The sequence below is a fragment of the Coloeus monedula genome (assembly GCF_965178545.1).
Source record: "Coloeus monedula genome assembly, chromosome: 1".
Taxonomy (NCBI): Eukaryota; Metazoa; Chordata; class Aves; order Passeriformes; family Corvidae; genus Coloeus; species Coloeus monedula.
In genome coordinates this window covers 85,400,330-85,420,401 of record NC_138781.1, presented here as the reverse complement: position 1 = coordinate 85,420,401, position 20,072 = coordinate 85,400,330, and the positions used below count along the sequence as shown (strand labels likewise).

At 38.0% G+C, this 20,072-nt stretch overlaps 1 protein-coding gene across 2 annotated transcripts in view; it reads right to left on the bottom strand.

Annotated features, from left to right (window-relative positions):
* The window catches only part of CTNND2 (catenin delta 2), a gene marked incomplete at both ends in the record, with an annotated part of 531,585 nt that overhangs the window by 122,181 nt on the left and 389,332 nt on the right, over nucleotides 1–20,072 (bottom strand). For both annotated transcript variants that reach the window (XM_082277797.1, XM_082277798.1), the window contains 2 exons: nucleotides 4,174–4,357; nucleotides 19,411–19,624. In XM_082277797.1, coding sequence (XP_082133923.1) covers nucleotides 4,174–4,357; nucleotides 19,411–19,624 — 398 coding nt within the window. The remainder of the gene's footprint in view (nucleotides 1–4,173; nucleotides 4,358–19,410; nucleotides 19,625–20,072) is intronic.

The following is a 20,072-nucleotide window of genomic DNA, read 5'->3' as shown; positions in this document are numbered from 1 at the left end:
TCATGTTAAGACAGCATTATCCAATGTCTCTCCTGTTGATTTTTAAATTTCAGATTGGGGATTGCAAACCCCTCCCATAAACAACTGGGATTACAAATTCAGTTTTTACCTGACTATCCCTAATAAGTTTAAGTGAATCAGAAACTATAAGTCAATGATACAGTATTTCCCTAACACAAGTAAAAGAGTCACAGCTGAAATACAGAAGGAAAAAAAAGAAGTCAAACTTTACCAGAGCTTAATGAGGTAACGTACAAGTATCTCAGTGGGGAGGTAACTAAATTGGGTGATTACTCCAACATGTCACACTGAGGTCTGGCAATTTATGAAAGATGAATATTTAGATTAAACTTGTAAGTGATAGCTATAATGCTGTATTTAGATATTTGAATTATCTAAACAATTTCGAAGTGTTCAAATTATGTAAAATTAATAGTACAATATTATATTAAAACTACTTTCTTTTTTCAAATCAGGAAAGTATGGAAAACGCAGTTTATAAATAGCATCTTTAAGGAAAAGAGAAAATAATAGAAGGTCTGATACTGCTGCTGTTTTTTATGTGATTTCAGCTGCATTACTGGGTGACTGGAGTTAGAGACTTAAGAATGTGGCTATGAAAGATAAGGAATAAATGGACATGAGTACTAAAATCGTAGTTAATAACCAACTTTTTAATTGAAAAATCATAATAAATTCTCATCAAGAAAATGAGAAAAGCAAAGATCAGCAGAAAAAACAATAATTCATATACTGCCATGATAAAAACACAAAACAAAGATCTGACTATTCCTGCATAATGGCCATTGCGATTATTAGCATAATCCCATATATGGGATGGATTATATTACATCACCTCTCAGATATTATTTAAAGTTTTCAGCAGTGAACACACCAGACAACCAAAGTCACAGAACACTGAAAAAAAACCCAAACCCAAATCCTCCTGGCATATTTGTTAGCATTAAACCTATGCAATACAACCTGATGTCTCTAAAATCTGCCAACGTTAGATATTCAGAATCAAGTCAAGGATCTGGAACACCACTACTCTTCTTCTGATACTGAGCATTGTTACTGATAATCCGAATGCAAGTGAATTTTAAGTGCATCCCTGTTGGGGTCTTCCCCCCCTGCCATGTAGTCCTGGGAGAGGGGCCCTGGGGGGGAGACACGGGGTTTCCCTGTCCCTGCTCAGCCTCATTCCCCATTGGTTGTTTTGTGTTCCCCTGTGCGGGCAAGGACCCTCGGGTCCCGTGATTGAGCAGTTCCTCGGCAGAGCCCCGGCCATGTGGCTGGAGAAATAAACATCTCTGAAACATCTATCAAGAATCGGTCCATAGATATTTCTTTTCCATGGGCCTCGTTGATTGATACACGTGTTGCAGTATCCCACTGTAACACATCCCCTCAAAATGAGCACTAGCAAAAGCAGAAAATGAAAACAGCAGAGGACAACAAAATCAGTCTTAGAAGAAATTCTCCCATGGAAGATGACAATGGACTTTCCATTTAGCAGATAAGCACAGCACAACCTCAGCCAGCAACCACATTACATCTTCTTGATTTACCTCCCTTGTCCAGTGAGATCTTTAAATGGAAATACAAGGCTTGTAACTAGACCCAAAAAGTGTGAAAAGCGTGAAAGCTGTTCAGTTTATCGAGGGTGGTGGGTATTTCAGGAATGCCAGCTAAAGCACTAGCTGAACAGAGCACGCAAGACTCCAATCATCTTCACAAAATTTTCTAATCTTTTCATTCTGACACTTGCTGTTTCCTCCAGCCTACAGTCCCACTACATTACATGAACAGAAGAAACCAGTTACCATCTCAGGGGTGAGCTTGCACTTTTCTCTCTTGCACAATTTCAAATTTGACATCATGCATAGAGAGAGATTTTCAACAGTGACTGGGGAAAAGTAAGCAAGAAAAGTTACCGCTGGTGTGAAGTAGAAGTTTCAACCCTCTCCAAATGTTCTTGCTCTGCCAAAGAGCATCCACACAGACTCAGTGGGATGAAACTATCTAAAGAAGATGGATGAAGGCCAAAAAAGTATCTGAAGCCATTAGAGAGGATAGAAAGATGCATTTGGGAAATAGTGAGGGTTTGATATCAGAAAGATATTAAAAAGCCATACTATGACTGAACGGCCTGGGTTTAGAAGGAAGACCAACCTGCTCAGGACAGCAGTTTGAGCTGCTGCTACAGCTACCTGGGAAGGATTCAAGAGTTATAATATGCACAGTCTTTTGCAGGCAGATATGAGCTTATTTTGCACGAGCTGACCAGAAGCCATTCTGCTATGACAGCATCCCATCAAGCGCTTGGTAGTAAGCCTTGCTGCAAAGCAGTGTGTATCAGATCAGGCAACGTACCATTCTCACGTGGCCCCCAGTCCTCAGGCTGACCCAGAATGCAGGCTACAGTAAGCTCACATCAGTTTGCAAATGGGCGTGCACATACACTCACAAGAAAAAAAAAAAGAAAGAAGAAAGATTTCAAGACCAGTGTGCAATGAATCCATCAACTAAGAGGTAGGAAAAACTGAAGTTTGCAGAATCAGGGATGAGCATCAGTCCCTGAGAAGCAGTTGAGAAAAATTAACAGGAAGATGGAGCTTATGGTGAGGGGAGATCAACACCGGACATGCTCATTCAGAGAGGGGACACTGTGAAGCCCCAAATTTGTAACAGGTGCTTTTTTCAGAGGCAGCTCTTCAACTGAGACACACTGAATACTGGAAATGTGAGACTTTTAATGTAGTAAAAGTCTTCACATAACACCTTCTGTCACTTCCTGGTGACTATGGCAACTTTTTTTTTGTAGTTATTTGAATGCAGTGCCACACAGTTATGCCATAAACTCTTTTCAAAGTCAAAACAACACAGGTACAAACCCTGGCTTCACTCACATACCCCAAGACAGCTGGTATTCACATAATCACACCTGCATTAAAGTCCAATACTGCAACACTGCATTTAAGTCCATATTTGCAATATGGAAGTTATTACCTTCTATCTTTCATTCTCTTCTGATTGCCTATAAGCTGTCAATAATATGTATTGCTTTTTCCCTTAAACTTTTCAAATGTAACTTTGGAAAGGGAGACATTTCATTTCATGAAATAGCACAAAGACAAAAAGGTGCTTGTTACAGACACATAAAAAATACTGCTATTTTACCTTGCCTCCTATCAATTTTCTTTTTTATTTATCTCTTTAATGTATATCTGCTTTGGATGCAGCTCACAACACAGATTGCATGACTGATACATACTATTCACTGTGTTATTTTCCATGATGTATGTAAAAATATTAACTAATCTGTTTTCATGTCTCTGGGATAGATTACGGATTATTTACTCCAATATGCCTGGAGAAAAAACATCTACGCTTAAAAGAACATGCCTAATATCTTAAAATATTTCAAGAAAATAATATGCATTGGAATTCAGAAATTGCTGTGACTCCGTCCTTTAGTAAGATTTTGTCAGAACTGGAACTCTTCTTACTCATTCTACTTTCATTCTCACATCTACAGTGACTTTCAGGAATGGACAGATCAAATTGCACGTATTTATATAAATGCACCTTTGCATTGCACACACCAGTTCAGCACAGAAACATAAACATAAACAGTTATCATAATTGTTACGGATCTATTAAAATCTTTTGGTTGAAAAACATTAAATTGGTTGGTCTCTTATTGAAATTAACTTCTCATCTTCAAGAGCATAAAAAAATCTATGTATTTATCATAGCTCCAGCAATGGCATCTGAAACCTTTAAGATGTTACTTTTTGTGAACATCTTCATTATTTTTTTACACTGATTAAATTGGACATAATTGTGAGAGCATATCAACTTCATTTAAGCAATTTGGGAAACAGGACAAATCTAAAAGGGAGAAAATATATGTAATATACTAGCTTGGATGAAAGCAGCTAAGAAAAGAAAAACAGAAAACCCCAACAGGCCTTCTGAAGATTGTTTTTGAATGATCTGGAGCTTGTTTTCTAATTAATTTCCAACTTTAAGTTTACATCACTGAAAGTCATCATCTTTGCTGGCAGACAAACCAATTATTTAGTTTACACATGCCTAAGAATGAGAAATACCAATTCAAACAAAAGCAAGATGATTAAGGTAAAGCGAAGGTTTTGAAGAACTCACCTTAGGCACCCAGTGGCATTGCGCAGCACCTGTGATGAATGGAGCTGTATTTTATGATCATCCTGGAGTGGAGAGTTTTCCCATCCAGAGTGAGGGATGATCACTGCATTGGTCAACACTGCAAGGGCATCCTGGATGATTGGCATTTTCAGTGCATCACAGGAGGATAGATTCCAGAGAACTCCTACAAAAAGTAAAATGACTAATAATTAACACTTCTCCAAAACAAGTTTGAATGCTTTTTTGTTTAAAAAAGCCCAATCCAATCCAAACTAATATATTTCACAGCATTGGTGTGCTTAATTTAGCTGTTTCTGTCAAGAATAAAACAGACTACATTGTAGATGGGGCTGAATGACACCCGCACACTTTTGCAGTGGGAATACACCTTTGAACAAAAAACATGTAGTCACATCAACACTGGAAATTTCTCAGAGCTCTGCCTAAAAGCTGAGCAGCTGGTTATGATCTAGGTGTATGCAGGCTGTGAAGCACACAGGGAATGAAGGAGTATTACAAGGAATTTTTTAGGGCTTGGTCTTCAGATATCTTCCTTCTAAGTAAAATTATAAAAAAACAGTAGCAGAAAACAGGTTCTGATTTACACTAAAACTTTCACTGTTGATGGATACACATTGAGAGAACAAAACCTCAGCCCTGTCATCTTCACTGTAATGGAAGTAACTGTCTAGGCTAGCTGGTACCACATGCAAAAAGACTTCCTCCACAACCTGATACAGTAGTAGTACTAGACCTCAGCAAGTACTTTTATATTTTGCAATTATTTAACTATACAAAGTTACAGAATACTGTAATTTTTACATGGAAAGAGCAAGCTTCATGGGGCAACTAAGAAGGAGATTTACTGGAGTTTAAAAAAAAACAAAAACTCTTCCGTTGCAATTCATAATGTGCCAAAGAAACAGAAGAGAAATCTAGAGCCAAAGTTTTCTAAGCACATCTGCAAAGATCAAGGTCGCTGCAATTGTGCCACATAGAAAGCAGGTAAGAAATTGTTAGGAGCAAAAGACATCCTGCCTTCCATTCCCATATTTATACAGTTGTGTATTTGCTAGAAACGCACATGTGACTTTTGTGCTGCGCCGAGAGCCTGCTGCTGCTGCTGGGCAGCTCTTACTGCTGGGGGAAGCTGGAGGACAATCTGCTGTTCTGAAGAACCAGTGGTCTTTATTTTACCCCAACACCCTCCCAGGAGCAGCTGGAAGAGCAAGTCTGCCTCATCATGCCCCTCCCCTTCCCAACACACATCCTCTTCTCTAGAATCCAATCCTACCCCTTCCTACTCTCCTTCCCAAAGGACAATAAGCCTGGCCCCACATCTGACCTTGAGTGGCAAAACTGAGTTGTGATTTTATGTCTATTACAGTTTTCAATCAAAAGAGAAAAATTCTCACCACCATCATCATTTTATATAGAAGGTTACAAATATGAACACTATGAAAAATCCAAGTGAGTGGTGTGGGAGGAAAATGCTGAAGGAAGGCCTTAGGAACACAGACTCAGACATTTATAAATATAAGCAGCAAGAACACTACTTGCTCAAGGCTTTCCTTAGCATTTTGTGCTTTGACAGAGCAGTGTAATTAAGAGGAATCAACCTACATTTTGGGTTTCTCTTTAAAATTAATTACCTCTATGGGGAAACTGTTTCAGTTATACAATTTCATGTTTAAATTATTTTATATGGAACTGTCTGCAAAGGCAGTTACACAGTTTAAAATAAAATTTAGATCAGTATACTAGTAAAAAAACCCCATTAAAATAATTTGCATGAGGCAGGCACACTTTAGCTACAGACCAAAAAAAAAGCAGAAATAGGAGTAATGTTCATTTTAATAATGCTCATTTTTTTCATTTAAGAATTGCCACTTTAAAGGGAAAAGAGTCTTTGTTTGAATTCTGTTCTGAATGTCCTTATGAAAAGGAATTCCATATTTAAAGGAATAAAGACCTTCATAAGGATAGTTATACTTGCCTTTCTATGACCTGTTCTTGACAAGCTTTAATGGCATATTGACTATTCTTGAAACACCCAGCATTTTGCTGGGTTTTGTCAGTAAAAACAACAATGTGGTTGCCTTTTTTTTTTTCTTATTTATCTATACTGGTGTAAATGATGTGCATGGTATAAAAGCAGAGAATCAGAATGCAAATCTTTCCCCCTTTAAGGTTCAATTTAGTTCTTATGCAAGACAACGTGTTATAACTTTGTGAAGAAGTCCTATTTTGAAAGCGAAGCAAAGAGAGTGTTTTGATGGCAACAAAGCAATACTTTGGGCTTCAAGAACTAGTCATGAACTGGAAAAGCAGAAAAGAATACAAAAGAAGGAAATGTAAGAGCTCTGTCTGGCAAAATGCTTAAAAACGTGTATGTCTACACTATTTTCTATTCACTTCACATTCTTGCTAATTTAAAGTAAACTCACATAAACATCGTGGAACTCAGCAAAAGTTGAGCCTAGAAATATTCTTTAAGTCTTCTTTCTCTCTGATTTCTCTAACTGGAAAATTAAACCTTCAGAGTAAGAGGATGATGGTATCACCAGGCTAAAATAGCTATTACACCTTCTCCTAAAATGATTTTAGGTAAAGGCAGAAGCAAGCAAAGATTTAAGGCAAGGCAGAAGCACTGCACAGTTAAGTCTGATGCTTTCTTCTAAGTTTTTGTTCCACACAGTTTTAAGGAATGACATAATCTTCTTCCACCCCAGAACAATGAGTTTTATCTACCAACCACATGAATGAAAAATTATCTACTGACAAGTCCAAATTTATTCTCACAAGCAGTGCAGTCTGCTTGCTACGTGCTGAGGTTGGCATTCTACACGCCTCCTTGTAACCTTCTTAATTAAGGCTTTGCAATTATGAAAGGGCACTTCTCATCATTTTTGCTGAGGATGACCTGGAGCTAGATTTATGTGGGGTCTGAGAAGATGATCCACTGCCTTGACTTTGCAAGGGAGAATGACAGTAAATAAATCCTTTAGCTGACACGCCTTCCATTACAGAGCTCCCCTTTCACCACATAATTCTGAAAGTATTTTCCAAGCATGTATGCATGACATGCCCTTTAGAGCTCCTGTAAGAAGCTGGTTACTGAGGCCATGTGACACCTTACTCTGAAAGCCCTGACTGAACTGGGCTTCTGAGCACAACAAAAAAGTCTGCAACAGCCTCAGAGGTGCCTTGACTGACCCCTGAAGAATTTGCATTATCATCACTGCGCACAGTGATACCACAGAAACGTAAGGGACTGGACTCACCAGTGACTGATGACAAAAAGAGGGACCCACCCAGCAACACAACAGTTGAACTCAACAGTTTACCATCTCTAGATTGACTCTTGTAAGAAGTATGAAGTAAAGAACTAATCAGTGCTGTACATCTCTTAATCACTTTCATTCATATCTTATCTCCTTGCTTTTAAAGCTGTGAGGCAGATTAAGCATTTTGTGTCCCATTTTCAGATCACTTTTGGTTCTGTTGAAAGACTTGTAGAAAGACAAAAACAGCTACACCAGACTGAACAAGTAATTTTGCAGGTTGAGGTTTTCCATCCTTACATATATAATGTATATGTAAGGGTGAAAATACAGTAAAAAAGTATCTTGCAAGCTCATTTTAAGTTTAAAACTGAGGAGAAACTGGTATTGAAAATAATTCAGTTGATTCCAGGTAGAAGATGGATTTTGGTCTGAGTATCAGTCTAGCAGACATCAGATGAAGGATTCTTAGAGGAGTCTACAGGGTTGCTCACTCTGGAGATCTTACTGCATCCAGCTGGATCTTCTGGAGCAGCTTATCAGAGGACATGCTACTGCTATGGTCAACAGGTTGCTCAATGTAATGGAGCAGTCTGAGCCAAAACCCCATCATCCCTGAATCAGGCTGGAGCTCAAACTCGTGCTGATTAAACACTTCAATGCATTTTTGTGCTGGTGTTTTAGTTAGAACTGGTATATGTCTATCTGTAGTCAGATACAACTCAAGACCTTGTAAGCCACATGCTACCTGTATTCCATTCAAAGTCAAGAAAATAGAGATCATATACATCTATGCAAAAAATACCATCACAGCAAGAGAACATGTGCAAAACCACGGAAGTCTAACCAACTACTTAGTTCATGATTTAATGCTACCTCAAATTATGACTTTTATATACATATATATATAAAAAAAGCTCTTAGAACAACTTAGACTACAAATATAAATGGAAACCAAGAAACTGGAAAAGTCATCTTTCCCAAAAAGCATTGCCCCCATCACACTGCCACTATGTCTTGGGTTTTTATTGTGGTGCAAAAGATGTACTTTCCCAAATAAATTATATGGTAAAAAGATTGTAAGTAAACAAATACTATTAGGACAACCAAGACTTTGATTCTTCTCAATACAGGCTGTTTAAGTCAACTTTCAATTATATTAAGATTTTGCTTATTTCATATTCTCTGTAAAAATAAAAATCCAAAAGTCTTCTAACGCATCCAGGTTTTCCTTTTTCATCATAATTTAATAGTTTGGTCATGGAGTGAGGCAGAAAACCATTTGATAGTGCTGAGAGACTGCATCCCAGAAAGAGCGACCAAAGCACTGGCAGGCATTTTTGTTTATGCACTGAAGGCACAGAACTACTACAGGGAGTTTCCCTCATGAACATGGCAATTAAGATTGAAATCTGAGTGCTAAATACCCTGCACAGAAGCCAAGCACAAGGGATCTTTTTGCTGGAGTCCTTAGGAAAAGCATCTTCTACCCCAATCTCCCAAGTGCTAGAAAAGTCATTTGCTGGCTGCCGCTCGGAGCCCCCGCTGTAATTGCAAGGCTGCTCTGCAGAGCTGGATCCGCTCCCTGGCAGCAGATGTGGGCTCCCGATAGACTACAGCAGTTCTGCTGTGGAGGTGCTGAATATCAGCCACAACCTTTCTTAATACAAGGTCCAATAAGACTTCACAACCAACTCAACCGTCAAGGTGAGGAACTGGCTCGGTAACAGACTTTCTGTAGGGAAGAAAAAGTGGCTGATTTGAATTCAGGCACCTGAACAACACGCAGCTCAGAAGGAATCTCCTTAAAAGCACACTGTGAAAGTAAGTTTAAAACTGGCATAACAGATGAGAAACTTTCGCCAATTTTCTTGAAATATTTTTTTATCTGGTTTGTGAATGAATGCCTATGCGTACCTTGCTGTAATTCATTTATTTACATGCACAGAGGTGGTCTGCCATCTGTGTATAAGCTGATGTAGGAAAAGTCCACATCGAGAAAGACTGAGCTTCAGTAAAAGCCATAAGCAGGGAGGAGCTTAAGGAACGCTAAGCAAAGCTGCAGCAATAATTTTTTTCCCTTTGCAGCCACTCATAGCCTTACAAGTAAAAAGCTTCCACAGAGGAGAAGGATTATTATGGTGTGGGTTTTTTTGTTTAATTACAAAAAATACAGCTTGATCTTGACTACATAAAAGTACAAGACTACATATAGTATAAAAAATATAAACACTTCCTCATTTCCTAACAGTTACTAACTTTAATGTTAAACAGTAGAGGAATTACTTGAGGATTTCACTAAGGTTACTGTGGAAAGGTCAGTGGTTCCTGCTTAACTCGCTTTCCTAGCTGATGAAATTAAATCGGTCCTGTAATACACAGAAGCCAAGCCACAAGCAATTCATTCTGAGTGACATAAACACAGAAAAAAATAAATCAACTGCTTTCAGAAAAAGTTTTATCCTAACACATAACTAATGGCAATGCCATTCCAAATTAAGTATTTTATTGGAAAACATGGGAATTTAACAAGGATGGATATATATGAGTGGCAAGATTTTATTTTCAGTGCTTACACATGTATTATACTGAATAATTTTTCTAGCACCCAAAATCAAAACATATGTTTGATAACAGACATAATATAGAGAATAAAAATGTTATACTTAAAGCTGAACATTAAGTTACAGCTCTAAATACAAAACTCCTTTCTAAAAAGAACCAGTTAGAAAGTTCTATCTATAAAATTGCATCTATGTGCAAAATGAAAGGCTCAGTGTCTACTTACTAAAAAAGAAAAAAAGGAACTCGCCACATTGTTACCTACAAAAAAGACAGCACTGTAAATAACATTATTTGGGACAGAAAAAGCGAAGTTGGCCTTTTAACCTAAAAATAATAAATAAATTTTTAAAAAATTAGTGGGCATAGTGAAAACAGTAATTTAATCATAGCATGAACATGTTTCACCATACCCTCAAACTTTCATTTTGTAAACAAAAAAGTGAAATATTCAGATCATTTCTAAACAAAAAACTATTATCAAAATAAAATTTAAGTCTTTTGTGTGGCAAATCTCAAACATTTCAAACTACAAAGTGGTTTTAAACTGCAAGCGTTTTAATACTCCATCATTCAGGCAGGCCCATCAAAATTATATGCCTAGCTGAATTTTTCCAAAGGATTACTACCCACTAAAAAAGTTCAGTGAAGCTCTTATGTCAAGCCATATGCCACAACAGATGTCCTCTATTTATCACTCCTTATTTATCAGATTACCTTGTTTCATATTTCCTCTTAAAATTTGACCAAAGTAAAAAAAAAAAACAACAAAAAAAGAAAATAATTTCTGTAGTATATTAACAAGCAAATTATGAAATCAGTTTCACTGCTCCATGATTCAAAACATGGACAAAACTTGAATGAATTTTCCACAGAAGATACATCTCACTGATTGTACAAGGGAAAAACAGTTATTTCCCATTTTAGAGAGAAAAGGAGAGCAACAAGGGACCACCTGGGGTTTTGTGCTGATACTGAGAGTGGTCAGCGCAGGACAAGTGAATGTGAATTTGCCTGGGAAATAGGGAGAAGGAAGCAGGCTGTGATGGGAAAACCAATGAAGCCACCCCTAAGCAGACTCCTAAAAGAGAGGAAAGGAACTCCCCTACCAGGGGCATTGCACTGTTGCCAGCTGAGACCTCGGCACCCAGTGACCTGTCCTGCCTCTCCCACATTCACTGCCAGGGAAACAGGCCCTGTTTTGTATTGCTGTTTAATGGTACATTCCCTTTTACTTAGAAAAATGCTCTGGATGTAACACCTTACAGGATAAATCAGTGCCCTAGCCTGTTGCTAAGAAAGCAGGGCATAAGATTTGAGAAAATATCTATTTTAACACATCTCCTTATTTAACTGGGAGCAGCAGGGGGTGAAGAAGTTAATCTGATGATACAGAAAAAGTTGAGAATGACTCCTCATGAAGACAACAGATTCTATCAGTGGGTTTTCCCATTTTCAGAGCCAAGATAGTGACAGCATATTGAGAAAGAGGGCAAAGATTGTTTTATAATTAGGCAGTAAATTGTAATAGATATGGTATAAAATAACCCAGCTGAACTGTCAACATTGTTTGCCTAAGCGTTATTTGATAAGACAGAATTATTTCTGAAGAAAAATTACACGATTTATTAAATTACTTTTATATTTCCTAGCACATATGAACTATAAATAGGATGTGTTTTGAATGACCCTGGAATTTCTTGGAGATGTCACAGTCTATAGGATGGAAATCAGTTTCCCAACACCATATGAGTGGAAGCTGTACAACCTTTTACCTTCCTGTTTTGCAAGGAAAATGACTACAAAGATTTGGTGTTTTGGTAAGAGGTACCACAATGGGTTCATACGAAGACTTTATAAAATGCCAACTAATTCCTGCTCTGAATTTGTTTGAAAATCACTTCCATATTTTCAAATGATGGCAATATTTTCTGTAGGTGATGCTAAAATCTAGAATTTAAACTCTGCCACACAGTAGGATCATAATGTAAAGTACAACACACAGCTGTGCCTTGCCCCAGCACATCCACTATGAAATATCAGCTTATTAGTCTGGAGAAGTACAAATAGTACAAAACACAAATTTAAAGTATTTTATGAAAATTATGATGCTGCAACAGTGATTTTTGGAGACTTAAAGTAACTGATGACTGGGGTGGAAAAACAGAGTAGCCATGCAGCCCACTAATCCTGCCACAGGGTTTGTACTACCTTGGTGGAGTTGTTTGAAGTTGTATTGGGGCACTTGGACTTTCAGTGATTAACTCAAGCAGCCACTTCTACAGACCAGGTGCCTTCATTTGCTTTTGCTTGGCTTTGATAATGGACTGGATTAAGCCAAATTTTATCCACTTAGCAGTAAAAAGTAGTTTTTCTGAGTTAAACAAACCCTTGGTTTCCTTTTTCCCCCAAGATTTTAGATGTAACAGCACAAAATGATAAACTAGCCCATGCAAAGCTCTGTCTGTGAGATGAAACACATTGTTTTAACAGCAATCTGAGACTTGCAGGGGATTTGACGGAGTTTGGCATTTTTTTTTAAATTCTCAATGGTTCACAACACTCAGGGCAGAGGTTGAAGAATGCCTTGCATAAAAGTATCTCAAGCAAAAGGAGGGAGTCCAATTATTATGTAATCTTTGGGAATTGAAAACGTTCTTGTACTTGAAGAAAGAAATACTGAAGAAACAAGAACATGCAGTTTCATTATTCAGCCACTGGCTTCGATCCAGAGTAAATAGATAGGAATTTTCATTACACAAATAATCTTGTTAATGTTGAAAACAACTTTTATTTAAAACACCTAATTAGAAGTAAATTACTTCATAAGATTTAATCAGCTTCTAAAATTGATTGTGGTAGGATATTGTACTTGCAATTACATCTATTTAACGAAGGAGTAGGAAAGGTTTATTAGATCTAATACCCTTTAAATCTCCATTTTGAATAAAAAGCATTTAAAACATACAAGCAAACTTTGGTGCCCAGGTAAATAGATTTGAAATTTGTTACCCTTATCCTAAATCTGTTGGTAGAAAAATAATTCAAGTCTGCAAGTCAGCTGCCTCTGTGCTTGGTAGAGTTCCTCAAAACATTTTTTGCTAATGTGCAGAGCAGACACTAAGCAAGAAATGAATGAACATATTTTCCTGCCGAAATTGAAACCATCACTTCTGAACGCAGCGTTCTGTGCTAGCAGTTATCTATCTCCATGCTTAACCTTTCTGATTTCCTTGACTTGACAGGACATGGTGATCAGATACTGGAGGTGGAGGGGAAGCTAATTCACAGAGCTGCATCTTAAGAGGCACTTGTGTGCTTTCTGCATTTATCCCACATCTCCATTTTGTTTTACTACATAGAGTTATGGGCCCCAAAGGATATTTGGCAGCCTTACTCTCTTAGCTAAGCATATATTGAACCAAAGTTATGTCAACCTTGTAGCGGCAGTCTTAGTGTGGTTATACCATCATGACAATTTAAACACACATATATGGCTTTTCGTGTCGTCTGTTTGAAAAGCTTGTGATGGGCAGGGTATGTATCTGAACCTAAAACATGTATCTTTATAATCTGATTTGCAGTTTGTGTAATGCTGAAATTGTCTCTCTGGTTCCAAGAGCAAGCCACTTTGTACATCTATTGTCCTACCCATCTTTTTGCATTACGTATCAAAGGCTGCTAATTAATTAGGCCTCTCACTGGTCAGGCTTCCTTATACTTGCATTGCCCCATTACTAAACTTGAATACAATTAAGACATGGGATACTTAATATGAGCAATACTGGAGCAACACCTAATACAAACATGCAAAGGAAAAGGGATATAATAGAGATTTTAGGAATTACATCAAGGTGAAATACTGTAAGAATGCAACTCATGAAGAGTTTGATTCTTCTTTATTAAGGCTGTGGGAAAGTCATGTTGGAATAGGATAAAAGAGCCTTTACTCATTTTCAAATCAAGTTTCCAGAGAGCAATAAGGTTACAAATAGGTGCCACCTCCAAATGCATGTTTATATCACAATAAAATTTCACATCTGTGTTTACACACTCCAGTAACTAAGGTAATGTCAAGGGCACTTTTGCAGAAAATGATTAAATTATTAAATTAAGGTGCTTCAAGATCCTAGAGTACTAAACAGTCAGCTCTTTGCCATAATATTGTTAAATAAGATTTACTAAACAAAAAAATCACAAGTGTAATACCTTACAAAGTCCAATTAGAAAATAACTTTACAAACAGGAAACAATTGCAGGCATGTGATTTTGACTTTGGGAACCCCCAACAGAAGAACTGCATAGATAGAAGAATTGTACTAGGAAGTTAAAAATTCTAAATAATTGGCCAGAATTACTTAAAAAAAAAGAAATCAAATTAAAAAAAATAAAAAAGAAATCAAATTAAATCTTCCTCTGAAGTGAGCCAAAAGGTCCATTTAAATAGAATACTCTCTTAAACATGCTTTACATATCACTGCAGGCTCACTAACTTGCAACTACATAGATTAGCAAAGACAGACACAGGGCTCAAAGGGGCCTTCTGGAGTGTCTTGACCAACCTGCCAATAATTTATGCACATGCTAAGAAGCAGCATGCAATCAAAAGGAGGTTTCACTGGCAGTGGTTAACTCAAACCAGATAGATCTAAGGTGGACAACATGTAATTGCCTTCAGTGATACTGAGAGATTATCAATAAGGTTATAAACCCCTCGTTACAAACATATGGCATCTACTAAAACTGAAACAGGACTGTGTAATGCTGTTGCATAACATGGGGTGACAACAGAGGACCAACCAAGCCAAAACACAAACTGGCCACAGTTGAAATTAAAGACAACACTAATGAATACTGGAATCCAAAGTCTGGGAAGTAAATGAAATTTTTTTCCTGTCCAACTTGACTGTGGGCCAAAGAAACTTGGAGAAATAGTGCTTCTTTGAAAGAAACATTTTGTACACAACATCTTGTAGTATTTTGCAGGAATGGCATATATGCCTTTTGATTCAGTGAATAAAAATGTGAATGAAATACACAGAGTCAATATCTACCTATCTATATATATATAGTGTACATGTATAGTGTTAGATAGTTTCTGCTTTTAATTTTTTTATTTGCTAATTTTTGTAATTTATATATTTTCAGTAGACAATAGTTACATCTCTGACACTTTATTGTCAACCAAAATAAGGAGGAGGCTGGCTGCTAGCACAAGAAAAAACAGCTTCTCCTGACATTATTTATAGCTGCAGCTCTCTATCATCATGTACTTTACTAAAAGTGGATTATCCACTTTTACCTTTTAATCAGAAATGGTGTTTACAGTTTGTAAACAGGTGATGCAGTAATACAAGGGCCTTCTTTAAAAGGAGCTTTTTCTCATTCAGCTACCTCATTGTTCATAGGCAGAAACTGTTTCTAGTTGTGATGGATCTCGTTTGTCAAAAATGAGAAGAGCAGTTTAAACCATTTTATCTGAGACGGGTACCCAGTTATTCAATTGAGCTGATGGAAGAAGGAGCAAGCGTAGGTTGAATCACAGAATCATAGAACGGCCTGGGTTGGAAAGGATCTAGCAACAGCTGCTTGACCTCACCTGCTGCACAAGGTATCCATAGGATTCCTCTGTTATCCTGGCTAAAACATCAGATTTTTCCATGCAATATTTTTTCCCCTGACAGTAAAACAAATAGAAAAAATGATAAAATCGAATTTGTGGAAGGGTTCATGATTAACTCGGTAAAGGCAAGAGAACCAGAAATCAGTTACTCATTGCCATTATTACCAAGTGAAAACATTTCTTTCTACCATCTGCAGGATCTATGCTAATTTTGTACTGTGTTCTTCTCTATTTATATTTATTAGAAAAGTGTTAACATTTAATGATTTTAAAATAGAAGGCTTTTATTTTTTCCCATTAACAGGTGCTACTGTGGAAACTGGCAGCACAGTGCTAGGGTAAAAAAATGACTAAATTAAGTGTGGTGCATTCAGCTTCCACCTATTTCTTTTCATTTACAGACTTATATGAAACAAGGTATTGTGATTCAGGTTCTCCTTGAGTCTCTGGAAATTACCAGAGGCTGAAGGCCATGCCAGCATCTCTATTTCTATCAGAGTATTTCACTTTTGCACAAATGTATATATTCATGGGTATACCTAATTTTATCCATGTTCTAGTAAAAACCTGTTAACTGTGGAAGTGTTTCTGTAAGAATAATCTTTCCATATTTTAGGAAGTATTTCCTGGGCATTAGCACCATTTAATTTCGTAACAGTCAGGCAGCACACTTCCCTCAGATCTTCTTCATGGGAGCCTGCACTGAAACCATTTCCTTGACATGAGAGAGCCATGAAGCTCTAACACTTTGCTATAAGGTTAAGTTTGTGCAATCCAAAAATTTGAGCATGGTAAGGTTTTCCAGTATTAGCCCAAGACCTCTGCTGCTGAGGACAAGGACGAGATAAAGGAAAGAATGAAAAAATTCTGTTTTGGAGAGATTATGGCAGAAAGAAATCTCTGGAAAAGAGGACGAGCCACAAATGGTGCTGAAGGCAATCCTGACAATCAAGGAGCTATTGGGCTAGAAAGCTGGTCTGCAGGTTTAAATACCCTTCCAAAACCAGTCTTGAGATTGCCAGAAATTGACGTAATAATCTACTTAGAGAAGAGCAACAAGAAGGAAGAAAATGTGCATGTTTGAGGAAGGAACTAATATCAGAACTTTCTCTCTGCTAGGCAAGTTCTTCACGGTACTTGGGGCAGGCAATGAATGCTTCACTTCTGCCAGACAAATTGAGCTGCTTAACAACCTCTCCAGGCCATATTTCTTCCCTTGCAGCTGGGTGCCTACTCAGAGTGATTCACACCTTCATCTTGCCAGATTTCTGGACAGGTCATTTACACTTGATAGGTTCAGCTCCCCATCTGTACAACAGAGATAGTGATACTTCCCCACCTAAGAAAAGTGCTCTGAGGATAAATGTGGACTACTACTTAGGGGCAGCGATGTCAGAGCCTGTATGAATTCCTAAGGCAGGAACTTCGTGTCCTCTCTGAAAGTAACAAACAAGAGCAGCTTTTATACAGACAGGATGCACAATGAACATGAGATGGAAGGGCTCAAGGTATTATGCTTACTCTCAAAACAGACATTTGCTATTATTTTCTCTGCATCTCCTCCAGGCTGTGGAGCCCCTACTGGAATAATTATCTTCCTGCCACCTCAGCTCAGGAAGGCTGATGGAGAGCACTTTTTATTTTTCCCTGTGTCTGCCACAAGTCAAAACTTTTCATTACTGAGGGTGCTGCTTCAGGAGCTACCTTTCCTTCCCCAGGAAGGACAGAAAGAAGTAATTCAGCTGGGGTAGCTGTCACACTACAAGACTTTACCAAAACAAAGCAAAGGAGAACTGATTCAGATGCACAACTTTCGCCTGTTTCCTAAGAGATGCAAGATGAGAGCTCCATCTATGAGCTTTGCTTTGGAAGGAAGCTTTGCAGAACACTACCATAAACACGATTGCATTTTGAAAGCAAGGGCCGGTGACCTGCATTCTGAAAGGCACAAAACACGGCCAGGGCAAGCACTGGCCTTCTGGGATGTACTGGCTATTAAAAACAAAGAAAAAACCCCAATACAAAAACAGGCTCAGGAATAAAATCTTGAAATACCACTGGCTTTTATTCCATTCCTCAGTGTCACCATCTCCCCTTTCATACATGTCCAGCACTCCTGATGTTCACCGTCCCTGGGAGCTGCATCTACCTGTACAAAGGCAGGTTACTGCCTACCACTGATGGTACATACTCCTCTTGGTAATAGCACTTTGAGGGCACACTAGAAAACAAACATCCTTTCTTTCTGCAGGAATTTGGGAAAATTTAACAGCATACTGTGCAATAGAACCAATGTAAACTATAGCCCAGTATATTTTCTTTAAATGACCTAACAACATTACCTGTTCCATCTACAGATGGCATGGGAAGCGCCACGGTGACTGCTGAGGTTTATTAGCAGTTTGCCACTTACTACTCAGAATAAATAGGCAGAATGTTCCCTGGAGCCAGGATACTGACAATGTAACCAAGAGACAAACAAGTATGTTGAATGTGAAGCAGTGGTTACACTTTATTAGATCTGTCAGTAATTCTGTCACTCTACAGGAGGCATGATCCGAGCTCATGTAACCTGTATCTCTGCCCCATTAATCCTGACTAACAAGTAGGAGGAGATAGGTGTTGTAACTAAGAAACAAAATTAAATATAAAAAGATCTATATTTATTAAACATCATGCAGTTTATTCAGACACCTTCTCAAGGAAGGAACCTGGACCCAACCAAAGGATGATAATCTTATAAATTGTATCCTAAATGAGGCCTGATGTACAAGGGTAAGTAATTTCTGCAGAAACAGAGATGATGACATGTACTCCGATGATTCTGTGACAGAAATGAGACATTTTCTTATATAATTTAATAGGAAAATCATAATGAAAATACCAGCATTGAAAACAGGACAATGAAAATACTTTTTATTTGTAGCATTAAATTAATCAGCAATTGATACTAGCAATCAAACAGAATGAAATCACAAAATGAAAAAAAAAAAAAGCCCCTCTACCTCACTTCTGTTTTACATATTAAATAGGATAGCTTAAGGGCAAGGTGAAAAACACCTGGAAACATCTCAGATCAGTCCAGTTTGACAGCATTCCTGTATTCCTGAACACCGCCCCCCTTCCCCTCCCTCTTGAATTTCATAAGGGAAAAAGTCCACACAATCTTAAAAAGACCAGATCCTACTATATCAAGGAAAGAAATAAACTACCACTACCTGCATGCTCTGTGTAAAACACATCACATAGCATACTATCAAATTTTGGACAAAACACTTCAGAAGGTGATGTCCACCTCTCCAACAGTTTTCCATTTTCCTATCAGAACCCTGAGAAAGGTAGAAAACCCCGTAACAAATCCTCCCTGTCACTACATCACCACATAGGATATAAAAGCAATGGGCAACAGTTTCTAAGTAAATTCAGTAAAATATGACTTCTGCCTGGCCAGCCCTAAACCAGACAGGAGGGAGAGCAGAGGATTCCCACCACAACATGTGTGGAGCACATCTCCCGCAAGAGCACTTACAGCTAACCAAGAACAAAATGAAACAGCAATCATAGGCATAAACCATACCTGCATCTGTAAACTGCGTGATACTGAAAGCCATTCACACATTACATAAATCCGAGGGGCTTGAAAGCTTTTTGTTATGGCAAATAAGATGGTAATGAAACAGTTACTGATGGAGCAAGTGGCATGTGGCAGAGAACTGTGCTTGCAAGACTGACAGAGAATCTGAAGAAAAAATACTGAAAGATTCAAACCTGTGACCAGTTCTCTGATTTCCAAATCTGTAGTCTTGCGGAGTAACCGTACTAATGCTGGGATACCACCACAGTTTTTCAGAGCAATTTTGTTGTCGTCATTTGCCTTCCCATATACCAAGTTTCTCAAAGCTCCACAGGCACTACGGTGGACTTCTGTCATCCGATGGTCCAATAGGTCCACTAGTAATTGTATTCCACCTTGTCTTCTTATCTGAAACAGGCCAAAGTGATAATCATACAGTTAGGAAATGAACACACCAGTATTAATAAATGCTGTCCAAGGGAATTAAGCTGTGTTTTATGCAGGCTGTAGGCCAGCAAAAGTGTGCTGGTAGCACCACAAAGCTGCTACATTACACTGCTTTGATTCCTTGTATTATTTTTTTCAGTGGCAACACTGCTGTACTATGACAAACCAGAACCACTGTAAAAGCAGCCAAAGTTAGTCAAGAGCGTTGCCTCATCAAGGTTTCTCATGGTACATCAAGGTTTGCCTTGGCAATAATTTCTCCTGTACTGGAGAAACATCATCTCCTTCAGAGCGCAACACATCACAAGCTAGAGAAAAAACCACAAGGCTACAGCAAACAAAAAAAGCACTTTATGTCATAAAGGTTTTAGGAGTCCTGCCTTTACATTTAATGACTGGGAATGGGAAC